Source organism: Balaenoptera ricei, chromosome 8 (genome assembly GCF_028023285.1).
Source record: "Balaenoptera ricei isolate mBalRic1 chromosome 8, mBalRic1.hap2, whole genome shotgun sequence".
NCBI classification, from domain to species: domain Eukaryota; kingdom Metazoa; phylum Chordata; class Mammalia; order Artiodactyla; family Balaenopteridae; genus Balaenoptera; species Balaenoptera ricei.
Genome location: NC_082646.1, coordinates 47,812,240 through 47,824,909, shown reverse-complemented (window position 1 = coordinate 47,824,909; position 12,670 = coordinate 47,812,240). Strand labels below are relative to the sequence as shown.

The following is a 12,670-nucleotide window of genomic DNA, read 5'->3' as shown; positions in this document are numbered from 1 at the left end:
AACGTGGCCTAACTACTTCCCTTAGGGAATTCTGGAATTTTAAGAGGAACAGGCACCTAATAGTATGCTCTGAATCCAGAAAAGGCTTAATACACATTGTTCACAGCACAGACCTGAATAGTCATTCAATACAAATTGTGTTGAATCAATGAATGCACCAGTGACTATCAAGAATTTTTTCATGGATTGACATTTAAAAATTGGGAATAACCAGAAATGGCCTACTACCCAACTTAAAAATAAAAAGATTTAAAAAAATGATTAAAAAAGGACTTAGAATAACTGTCTACCCATACTCAAGTGCAATTATCTATGCATTTCCAGTTTGTATAAATGCATTATATATATTTTCTAAAAGCCTATAAGAAGAAATGATGTGTGATCCTACCCTTCAAGCAACTTCTAGAAAACTAGCTACTTAACTGCTGCATATTTTAGCTTTCATAGCAATTAAAAAAAATAATAATAATAATGGAAAAAGCTCACTAAACAATGGAAGACAGAAAACTTTCTCTTTAAAAGATAATTCTAGGCCAGTATTTCCTAAGCATGTTCTATTAGTTTGTTAAGTGTTCTACGTGGCCAAAAACATTTAGAAACTGCTGCATGGTATGGTCCCCTTTTGGAGGAGATAGTGAAAAAACTATTATATGAATGACATACCATCATTTTAGAGATACACATTGACTAGAGGACATACCTTGATTCTGAAATGTTAACATAGGAAAGAACAAAAAGCATAAGTTAGAATCAAAGAAATAAGGTAGTAACTCTATGGTTTTAGGGAAATCACCTAAGAAGTCTCAACTTTTTTTTAAATGGTAACAAAAATAATAACCTATTCTATAGGATCATGCTAAGGACTGAATGAGTTCATACACGTAAAAATCTCTACACAAAGTTAACGTACAGCAAACAGCAAGAAACATAGCCATTTTTATTACTGGCGATTCAGAATGCACATAGGATATCAAAGGCCTGAGAAGTCCTACAGCAAGGGGAGCAGTGAAGCTGGTTTTCTTAAATGCATTTCACTGTGTATATTAATCCAGATTCTCAGTCACAAGATTCAGAAGCCGATGCTGGCTAAACATGAAATCATTGATTCAAGGGATGTTGGGTAGCTTGCAGAATTACTCAGTAGGCTACAGAAACAATAGTCTAGAGAAATCGGATTGAGCCTAAGCTTCCAGAAACTCAGATCCTACATAGAACAGGCGTGATGAGGCCCCTGCTGCCAGCTGCCACTGAGCACTAGGTCCTGTAATCTGCAAAGCTCCGAGGAACTCAACCTGAATGCAACTGTTCCTGGGACCAGCAGTGATCCTGTTTCTGTGTCAAGCAGAGGACTCAGCAAACTCCGCTATCTCCCAAGGATGGAGGTCTTTTCTGCCACCACCCTTCCCAGAAAAAAAATGGGTTCTGGGGCTTCCCTGGTGGCGCAGTGGTTGAGAATCTGCCTGCCAATGCAGGGGACACGGGTTTGAGCCCTGGTCTGGGAGGATCCCACATGCCGCAGAGCAGCTAGGCCCGTGAGCCACAGCTACTGAGCCTGCGCGTCTGGAGCCTGTGCTCCGCAACAAGAGAGACCGCGATAGTGAGAGGCCCGCGCACCGCGATGAAGAGTGGCCTCTGCTTGCCAAAACTAGTGGCCTCTGCTTGCTCTCGCACAGAAATGAAGACCCAACACAGCCATAAATAAATAAATAAATAAAAATTTAAAAAAAAAATGGGTTCTGTATTGCAGCCTCTTCCTCTAGTTGCTCACTTCTGAATCAGTATGATCTGTGGAATCTAGGTCATACGCCTGTGCCCTAGCTGCAAATAAAGCAGAGGAAGAAAGTTTTGTGGACTCTTCCTGGGGAGGTGAGCCTCCCATGGCTAGAAGTTCCCCAAAGATAGCAAATGTGTTTAACAGTTACTGGAAACCCAAAACACATGAAAAATGTCCACTACACTGTGAAACACCTACTCCTCCCTCTAAAAACTATAACTTCTTACAGAGCACACTAGTGGGTATATTCCTTCCCTTAGCAGGACACACATCAACATCTTTCTTTTTAGCTCCAGGGAAGAGACGAAACTTCAATAGAGTTTAATGTTAGAAAGTGTCTTCTAGGGCACCCACTGATCTTAGAACATTCTGAGATAGAGGGTGGGCCTAAAAGTCACTATAAATAGGGTAGAAACAGACAAGGAAATCTGCCTGGAGTAGGGCATGAGGTGGAGGTTACATGACTAGAGGGCACTGCAGTTCTCTCTGTGATTGTTGTTCTCATCACCGCTTGGGTAGATCCTACTTGCCCCATTACTTCCCATCTACACTGGCATTTTCCTGGTGTCCTGTTTCTGAACACAACCACATGGGAACCACCACAGCATAAGAACAGGACGGAGCAGCCTGAGAAGGGCTGAGATATAGGAACAGACCCTTCCTCTGAGTGCATGTATCGTGTGCACCAGAGCCAGGGACAGATGGGGACACCCAGACCGGCAGATGGGCTGTGGGGACAGGTGACAGAGATAATGTGGTATGTGTGCGTGGTGGGATCAGACGTAACACATCAGGGACCCCACGTACATTCTGTCACTTAATCTCACAACAACTCTAAAAGGTAGTTGGATGTGGCCATAGAGTGAATCCAAAGGAAGTAGCTGGTGGAGATTCAGGCGACGGGCACCAAGAGAGCACCAGGTAAATGGGCCAGAAGGTCTACGGGGTCCCATCAGCCATTGAGATGGACCCGAAAGACAAGATTCTCGACCTTGGGAATGCACCAACAAGAGCAGACCAGGGCCCTCATTCTAAATAGACAAATCTGCCAAAACATATTATAAAGACTGAGCTTGGGCACAGGAATGCATAAAAGAGCCATCATTAGAGTTAAATATGATGTGAACAGTGAGATAGACGTATCAGAGCTCTATAGGCTGACCATGTAAATTAAATTACAGACCAGAAATGGGGGGAGGTTATTAATAATTATGCTAGGACCACAGGCATAAACAAGGAATGTTCGATAAAATGGGACATATGATCACCCCAGTTATATATTTCCTGGCCCTAGTGAATCCCCAGGCAGAATTCAACTAAACACGGCTAAGAAAAGGAAAGAATGCTAAGGTTGAAAACTAAAGAAAATCTGACTTAAGAGAGACTCTTTTTCTTTCTTTCCTTTGGTTTTTTATATTTGAAGAGATGATGTGAAAAACCAGAGATGCTAGCATACATTTATTTTTTATTTTTTCTTTCTTAGTTCACAGCCAGAGGCTACCATGATTATTCCAGCAACAGCACAAGGCATGAAAATTCTTGGGGAAAGTTTCTTTAGAAGATTGAAGCACAAGAGGGTAAATTTCCCTTGGCAGTGGGGTCAGCAGCAAGAAGGAGGCTGGTCTCAGTGACAAACTCCTTCAACACCCTGCTAGTTGCAGCTTCAGGTATGGCCGAGCTGATATACCCACAGGATTTCTCCAGGATGTGCCCATGAGGACAAAGCCAGACGTTGTGGACTTTGGCTCATCAGAAGTTTTGGAAACGTAAAAAAAAGGAAACCAGGTGTTTATCACCAGCCTGACTATGATGTCACTCAAGAGGACTTTCGTTGTTAGGAGATTCACTTTCTAAGAGAAAGATCTTTATGGGAAATGTTCCCTGATCCCAAAGGTAATCAACAAATGAATTGGTAGCTGTCTCCAAATGCTGCCATCTTAGCTTCAGGCAGACGGTTTGATCTGGGCCTCTGTTTTGTACATGCTGAAGTACTATCCTCAGAAAGTAAGTAGAGCTTTATCAGAGATCTTTTTTCAAAAAAGACTTTTTGAACCGTTTGACACTCCAGCTTGTCAATGCTGCAGTATTGTTCCTGCGTGTCTAGGTGTCAACTTTGAATACTAACTTGGCACCGGGAAGCCATTTTCATTATTAAGACATTCAGAAGGACAATTTCAATAGTAGTATGTTTGGAGGAAAGAGAAATGTGGGTTCTACCTTTCACAATGAGGCCTTGTACCCTCTTGGTCATATTAGCAGTTCAGTGCACTTTAGCCTTGTGAAATTCCCTCCACCCTCTCTCCATACAAAGCTTCTCTTCAAAGTTTACACTTGCAGGGATTTAGAGGATTAGAAATCCAGTATCTAAGTACGTGGCGGGTCAGCCAGGCCTTAAGTTAATGAACATCATGCCCTTAAGCAGAGTTCGACACTGTAATTGTTGTGCAAGGAATGTCAGAGTGAGGTGAAAGAAAATGTCCAGAACGTCCTTTGTCCCACAAGCAATTTCAACCCTCCCGACAAATTTATAGGTGTCTTCCTTCTTTTATTTTCCTGTTAGCACTTACTGGCTATCCATCCGCCACCCCCACCCCACCCCAGATTTTACTTATGTTTTGTTGTTACTGTTATACATAAAGTCAGGATTCTGTCTGTTTTGTAAGTTTCTCTATTCACAGTGCCTGGTACATCACAGGTGTTCCATAACATTTGTTGAATGAATGAATGATGGAAGACTCCCCTCCTCATATAAATATGAGTCATTCAATGGATGGACCTAGAGATTGTCATACTGAGTGAAGTAAGTCAGACAGAGAAAGACAAATGTCATACAATACTGGTTATATGCGGAATTTAAAAAAAATGGTACAAATGAACCTATTTACAAAGCAGAAATAGAATCACAGATGTAGAAAACAAACTTATGGCTACCAAGGGGGAAGGAAGGGGATAAATTGGGAGATTGGGATTGACATATACACACTATATATACTATTTATATACTATATACAAAATAGATAACTAATAAGAACCTACTATATAGCACAGAGAATTCTACTCAGTACTCAGTAATGACCTATATGGGAATAGAATCTAACAAAGAATGGATATATGTATATGTATAACTGATTCACTTTGCAGTACAGCAGAAACTAATACAACATTGTAAATCAACTATACTCCAAGAAAAATTAAAAAATAAAAAATAAATGAGTCATTCAATATAGACTGCCCTCCAGATGTAAGATAACCAATTAAGAAAAGGAGTTCTCCAAAATTCTACTCTTTTACCCCTGTGCCTGGAGGCTTCAAAGTATGGGGCTAAGCAATAGGTGAATGGATGAATTCACCCAGATTTTGGAATTTTTTAAAAAGCTGGACTAACATCCAAGAATCAGTCTATTAAAAATGTAATATTTCTTAAAGTTCTATAATTTAATCATATCTGCGAATGTTGCTTGACCAATCTCTCTTTACAACAATAAATTCTTCAAACAAACAAACCGAAAAGGTTCAATGAGAGCCAAGAAGTAAAAAATGACAGATACTGTGTCCTGAATCAAAGGAAAAAAAATCCTAATAAAACAGGGGAAACAAAGGATTTTAAAAGGAAAGAAGGGGAAAAACATACAAGCACACTGGGGCCTCAAGAAGGAAAACAAGGGGGACTTCCCTCATGGCTTAGTGGTTAAGGATCCGCCTGCCAATGCAGGGGACACGGGTTTGAGCCCTGGTCCAGGAAGATCCCACATGCCACGGAGCAACTAAGCTTGTGCACCACAACTACTGAGCCTGCACTCTAGAGCCCGCGAGCCACAACTACTGAGCCCGCGTGCCACAACTACTAAAGCCCGTGTGCCTAGAGCCCATGCTCCGCAACAAGAGAAGCCACCGCAATGAGAAGCTCATGCACCACAACGAAGATTAGCTCCCTCTCGCTGCAACTAGAGAAAGCTGTGCGCGGCAACAAAGACCCAATGCAGCCAAAAAATAATAAATAAATGTAAAAAAAATTGTTCTTTAAAAAAAAAGAAGGAAAACAAGGAACTGAGAAGTAAACATTTCTAAACATAAGGCCAATTTAGAGATAGCCCTGAGAGAAGGCAGGCACTGAGACTCTCCATGAAACAGCTGAAACAAAGGAACATCCCAACTATGACAAAATAAAGAGGCACCACCACCTTTTCCTCCTTCTCCATCACCTCCCACCCCAAGTGGCTGCTTACTCCTGCTGGTGTTTACACTTTAGTGATATTCTCATGTCAGGTTTTTCTTTGTAATCTCTAAAGTCATTACCTTAATTCAAGGCTTTGTCATTTTCCAGTAAGAATACAATTAACTACCATGTGGCTCTGTCTCCAGGTTTACTTGTCTCCAATCTACCTTTCCATAGTCCCCAGGGCAAATCGGAGCATTCTACCCTCTGTAAAACCAGTCAGAGGCTCCTCCACAGCCTATTTGAATGATGTCCATTCAAGCTATAATTTCCAACCATTCTCTAGTGATGCGCACAAAGGTTCACAACAAGGCCTAAGTGTGAATTTCCGTAAGTGCAGAGACAATGCCTATCTTATTCACAGCTGAATCCCAAACAACTAGCGCAGTGCCTGCGCTCCCACACGTATCTAATATGTGTGTTCCACAAATAAATAAAAATGGAAAAGTCGTGATATAAAGCTATGCAGAATGCAATCTTAATAATGTAAAATGTTCATATATATTTATATGCGCACAGAAAATCTCAGAAAGATGTAGTAAACCATTTACTTTTAATTCATGCTTTTTAAAAAATTTTTCAAAATTTATGATGATACTATTTTTCTCTCTGATACTGAGATACAAAAATATAAACAGAGACAAAAGGGAGTAGGGCAAAAATTGTGCCCCCAACACGTCAGATAACAGCATGGGGCCTAATGGGAAGAGTAAAACCCCTCACCATGCTGCACTGGATTCTGCATCTTCCAGCCCTGACTCTGCCCCCACTTCCTGCTACTCCTCTACCACCCAGGAGAGTGAGCAGTACCAAGCCACACCATGTTCTTCACATTGGTATTTGCCATTTACTCTCTCACCCCACTCTTCCGGTATTCCCAGTGTGCTAGTTCTGTGTTCTTGCCATCTTTTCATTTCTAGGGCCAAGCACAATCCCCAGCATACAGAAGAACATAATAAGTTTTGCTGGGGTAAACTAATTTGCACTTGAATGAAGCAGTGACACTGAATGTGAGGCCCATTTCTTTCATTGACTCTAAAACCACACTCACCTAACAGGGTTGCTGTGAGGACTAAATGAGAAAGTGCACAAAAAGCATGCCTGACACAAAATAAGCCCTCAATAAATGAACACGGTTATTAAACATTATCAATGTGATCATGCAAAAGTTGCTTTGCTGCCTTAGCCACAGTCATCTTAAATTGTGGATAATAGTTCCACTCATCCCCTTGAAATGAGAAAGAGCTTAAAGCAGTTTGGGAATTATAAATCACTAAACAAACACATACTGTTAACATGATGATAATGACGATGATTATATGCCATTTTCTTTGTGAATCTTGCCTACAATAATTTTATCCTTTAAGGTCACATTACCTTTGCTGATGTTTCAAACCATCCTACGAAACCATGCTCCTTGCAGAACTGGTCCATCTTGAGGCCATTGTTCATGAGCACATCTTTCCCCTGGTCACATTTGTTGGCCAACAAAACCACTGACACTGGTTTGCCATTAGGGAGACTTAACTTTGAGTCCAAATCATTTTTCCACTTTGTCACTGCTTCAAATGTAGCTGGCCTGGTGACATCGAAGACAATAAATGCACCCATAGCTTCTCGGTAATAGACCCTCGTCATGTTTCCAAATCTTTCTTGACCTATCACCAAAAAGAAATAGAAATCAAAAACACATTACAGTTGTAAACTGAATCATATATGGTAAGACCTCATATGAGCAGACCACTCAGTAAAGTGCTTCATTGCTTATCTTTAAAGAATGCACTAAATATGCAGTCAGGCAGCTCTGATTTTGATCTTTGAGTCCCGAGGGGATTCATTCATTTAATAAGTATTTACTGAAATGTCTGTGTACCATGTAACATTCCAGAACTGTGCTAATACAGTATCCCACAAGCCACATATGGCTACTTCAGTTTAAATTAATTAAAACTAAATAAAATTTAAAATTCAGTTCCTCAGTCACACTAGCTAGCTACATTTCAAGTGTTCAATAACCACATGTGGTTAGTGGCTACAGTATTAGACACTCCAAGATAGAACATTTCCATTATCATAGAATGTTCTATTGGACAACATTGTTCTAAATACTTGGGATACAATGATTAAAGCATGAAAATCCCTACCATGATGGAGCTTACATTTTAGTGGGACGATAGATTAGTATGTTACAAAGGCATCCACAGTCAACGTCAATCAAGGATAACAGTAATAGCTAGCATTTATTGTATGTTCACTAACCATCAGTGATGTGATTCCCATAAATAATCATTAAGGTACAATTATTAGCCCCATTTTAAAGTGACAAAATTGAGACCAGTATGGCTAAGTAACTTGTTCAAATTATACAGATGGTAAGCTTAAGAAGTTACAATTCAAATCTGAGCTTTTTGAATCCAGAGCCCATAGTCATTTACCAACATTGAATACTCTCAACCACTGAGCCATAGTCTTATACTATCTCTCCCCCAGGTTTATATACCAGGAGTGTCCCATTCAACTCAACTGAACAGATAACACATACTTACGCATCAATGCCAGTCTCTGAGCTACATGCTAGGATTACGACAGTGAACTTGAGGGCCCATAACCTTAACTAGTCTACAGTCTATGGGATAAGGAAAGCACTCTGACATAGAAATAAACAAACAAAGAAATAAATAAATGGATTAGTCTTAGACCAATCAGCTAGAATCAGTTTTGCTCTGATTCTTAATTTTCTAAATGAATATTGGCAAATTTCTTAAACACACTAAGTTTAGCTTTCCTCATCTGCAAAATGGCAGTAATAATATGCACCTCACAGGGTTGTTATGTGGATGAACTGAATTAACACATGTGAAACATCCAGCACAGTCCCTTACAACTCGTTGGTACTTGAGTTTTCCCTCCCTTTCTTCAGCATGTTAAAAATTATGAAAGGCAATATGACAAAGGTAGTGAAATCAGAGTTCTAGACCAGAGTTTATGAAAGAAAATTACAGGAATTTGAGCTGATCAACCAAAATGAACAAAATCCTATTGCTTGTAAGTCTATCCACTAGTAGTTGCTGAAGACAGGAGCTGTTGAAGACTGGGTTTATATTTTCCGAACCCAAAACTCCCAAAGTGTATGACCAAAGTTTTTTAATTCTGATTTGGGAATTTCTTTGTGTTCAGAGTCTTATGAAGTTTTAAAAATTAAAACAAAGTTAAGTGTGTATTGAATAAGCCAACTTATCTTAAAAAAATAAAATGCTGAAACAGGCATGTATCTAAGAACATATAGGTCAACAAACCTTTAAGAACACTTTACACTTAAGTTTGTGTTCAAGGTTTTGTGACGGTGAGTTTTAATTCAAGTTATCGAATTCTTTTGTAGGTAATGTTCACACTGGCATTAGCATTGCGGATTGTAAGAGGAACTGATCCATAAGCACTTATTGAAAATGCATGAAGGTCAAGGCTTCCTATCCTAGTGTGCGAGCCTGTGTGCTCAAGCATGTATCACTGGAAAGAAGAACACTTTGTCTGGGCCAGCTCATGTCCATCAGAAAATATTTCTTACATGGGTTATACCAGCATTTAAAAAAATTTCCCACAGTCATCTAGTCAATGAAAGAAAGTGGTATAATACTCCTCATATGACACAAAACCCACAGATGAACTTTCATTTTTTCCAATGAGTTCTTAATTTCATTCTTTTCCTTTTTTTGTTTTTTTTTTAGTTCCTTATGCATACAGTGATTTCCTTTGATACTGATCAGGGTGGCCATGACATTTCAGGAAGATAGGGGAAAAAGGCCCTCTGTTATCATTCAGAACTCTGAAGGCCTCTAGGCTTTTTAAGGATGTCTTATGATCCCTTTCAGGGAACTAATCAGATGAAGGGCAAAGTCATGGGTTATTCAATAATCTGCTTGTCCAGGGGTTTTCATAGTAGAGTAAGGCAGCCCTCAAGAAGAAAGATTTTACATTTCAAATATACGGCAAAAGGTCATTTTTAAGACTATGCAAAAAAGCACACTATAGGCTTACACCTTCACAGGGATTGTGTGTGTGTGTGTTTGAGTTTGTGAGGGTATGTGTGTCAGATCAGAAACAGGAAGAAAAAAGTTTGTTTCTAGAAAGAAAAGACCTTTGTATATTGAGGTCACTGGGCCAGGAGACTTGGAAAGTTTGTATTTTTGGCATTCCAGCAAGAGGTCACATTCAGCCCAGGGCCTTTCCAGCACTCATTTTATCCTGCCTTTGTCAGCTGACAGCCCTGTCTGCTGTTTCTTAAGAAAAGAATGAGAACCATGTGACTCTTCGTGAGTGCCTACATATGGACAAAGTACAGACCTGATGAAACTATCATAGGTGATTTACTTTAAAAAAAAAAAAGACTGTAGTTCAAAAAAATGCCATTGGAGTTAAATCACTGATTCGACACACATTTACTGAATAATACGATCCAGGTTCTGTGTTTTGTGCTGCAGATACAGAATTTTTGTCCTTGAGGAACTTCGAAACTAAGAAGTGTTATACTGGATGCATGGACCAAAAATGATCCAGGTCACCATGTAGGTCCCCATTTCTTGTAGTCTCCAAGCACACACTCCATAGCCATGTAGATGCGGCTCGTGATTCAGTTCTCAGCCTCAAGGGATATTAAACGACAGAGCAATCAACTGCCTCACAAACGTTAGTACAAAGCTTGTGGTAATAATTTGGATAACCTCCCACAGAAGGCACTAAATTGATGGGTCAGAAGACAGGGCATCTTCCTTTTAATCCCTCGTTACCAGTGCAGTCTTAGACAACTAAATTTCTCTCCCTGAGACTCAGTTTTCTCATCTGTAAAATGAAGTTATTCTGGCCTATCCCTACAGCCCCTTTCTGTTTTCATGCCTTCTACCCCTATGATACCACCATTAAATCAACATCTGGTCCTCTGTTCCAACTGCATGAAGTGGCCCATTTGGTGTCATGGACTCAGCTAAAAACATACACCAGCAACATAGCCATAGTGTGTATTTAATATTTTTCACTTGGTAATTAGTACTATCCAGATGCTCTCAGCGGGCATAACCAAGTAGTGTACCTTCTAGACGGCATAAAAACAACAAGAGCGTTTTCTATTAACCAACTAGCTCTGTGACCTCAGATTAGCCACTTCACCATTCTGAGCCTCCGTTTCCTCATTGGTCAAAATAAAGAACTGGAATGGATACGTAAACTAAATTCATTATTACCTCTGATAACCCCGCTTGATCAACCTCCCCAGTATGCAGGCATCCAGCTGTCTACCTCCCACCCCTCCTGTGTTCCCCACGCTGGTTCACAGCATCACCACCTACACTGCCACCCAGAGTGGTACCTTCAAGTCATCTTCCAACGCCTTCCTCATCCCCATATCCAAAGGGTCTCCAACATCCTATCGACACTTCCATTTCAAAAGGGGCTCTTGACTTTGCCCCCTCCTCTCCATCAGCACTGCCACTGATGTACTTCAGGCCCTCATTGCTCCTCATCTGGACCGCTGAAAACTCCTAACTGGGGCTCTCAGCATCTCAATTTTTGTCACTCCCTCTCTCCCTTAAAATAAATGTAAATATAACACAGGTTTTTAGACAGTTGCCATTCAGGCAGCATAAGAAATCACCTGCTGGGTATATATAAAGGAAATGAAATCACTGCCTTGAAGAGATATCTGCACACCTATGTTCTTTGCAGCATTAGTGACAATAGCCAAGACATAGAAACAACCTAAATGTCCATCGACAGATGAATGGGTAAAGAAAATGTGCTGCGGTCGTCTCTCAGTATCCACAGGGGATTGGTTCCAGGACCCACTAAAGATACGAAAATCCCAGGGTGCTCAAGTCCCTGATAAAATGACCTAGTACACCCACCCTCTGTATCTGCAGATGTGGAATCTGCAGATACGGAAGACCAACTATATACATGTACAACAGAATGTTATTCAGTCATAAAAAAAGAAGGAAATCCTGCCTTTTGCAACAACATGCGCAAATGCTATGAGAGCATTATGTTAAGGAAATAAGTCAGAGGAAGAAAAATACTGTACAATCTCACTTATGTGAGGAATCTAAAAAAGCCATAAACAGTCAAAATTCGTTAAAACAGAGAGTAGAACAGTGGTTGCCAGAGGCTAGGGGATGGGAGAAATGGGGAGATGTTGGTCAAAGGGTATAAACTTCTAGCTGTAAGATGAATACATTCTGGGGATCTGATGTACAGTATGGTGACTATAGTCAACAATACTGTATTACATAATAGAAAGTTGCTGAAAGACTAAGTCTTATATGTTCTCACCAAACACACACACAAAAAGGTAATTAGGTGAGGTGATAAAGATGTTAACTAACCTCACTGTGGTAATGATTTCACAATATAGATATATATCAAGTCATCATGTTGTACACCTTAAACTTACACAAAGTGATATGTCAATTATATCTCAATAGAGCTGGGGGGGAAAAGAAATCATCTGAGCTGAAAAAAAAATTAATTACATGGGACTGAGTGAACTGATGAGGATGATTATAATTTTTGTGACTTTCTGTTTGAATTAAAAAAAAAAAACCCCACCCCCCCAAAAAAAGAAAGAAATCATCTGAGCTATTTAAGGACCACCCACTCCCAGGGCATCCTCCTCAGAGATTCTTATTGTACTG

General features: G+C 40.1%; 1 protein-coding gene across 1 annotated transcript in view; it reads right to left on the bottom strand.

Moving 5' to 3' along the window:
- The window catches only part of RAB38 (RAB38, member RAS oncogene family), a 63,136-nt gene that overhangs the window by 32,348 nt on the left and 18,118 nt on the right, over window positions 1–12,670 (bottom strand). Inside the window, exon 2 of the mRNA XM_059929419.1 lies at window positions 7,368–7,648. Coding sequence (XP_059785402.1) covers window positions 7,368–7,648 — 281 coding nt within the window. The remainder of the gene's footprint in view (window positions 1–7,367; window positions 7,649–12,670) is intronic.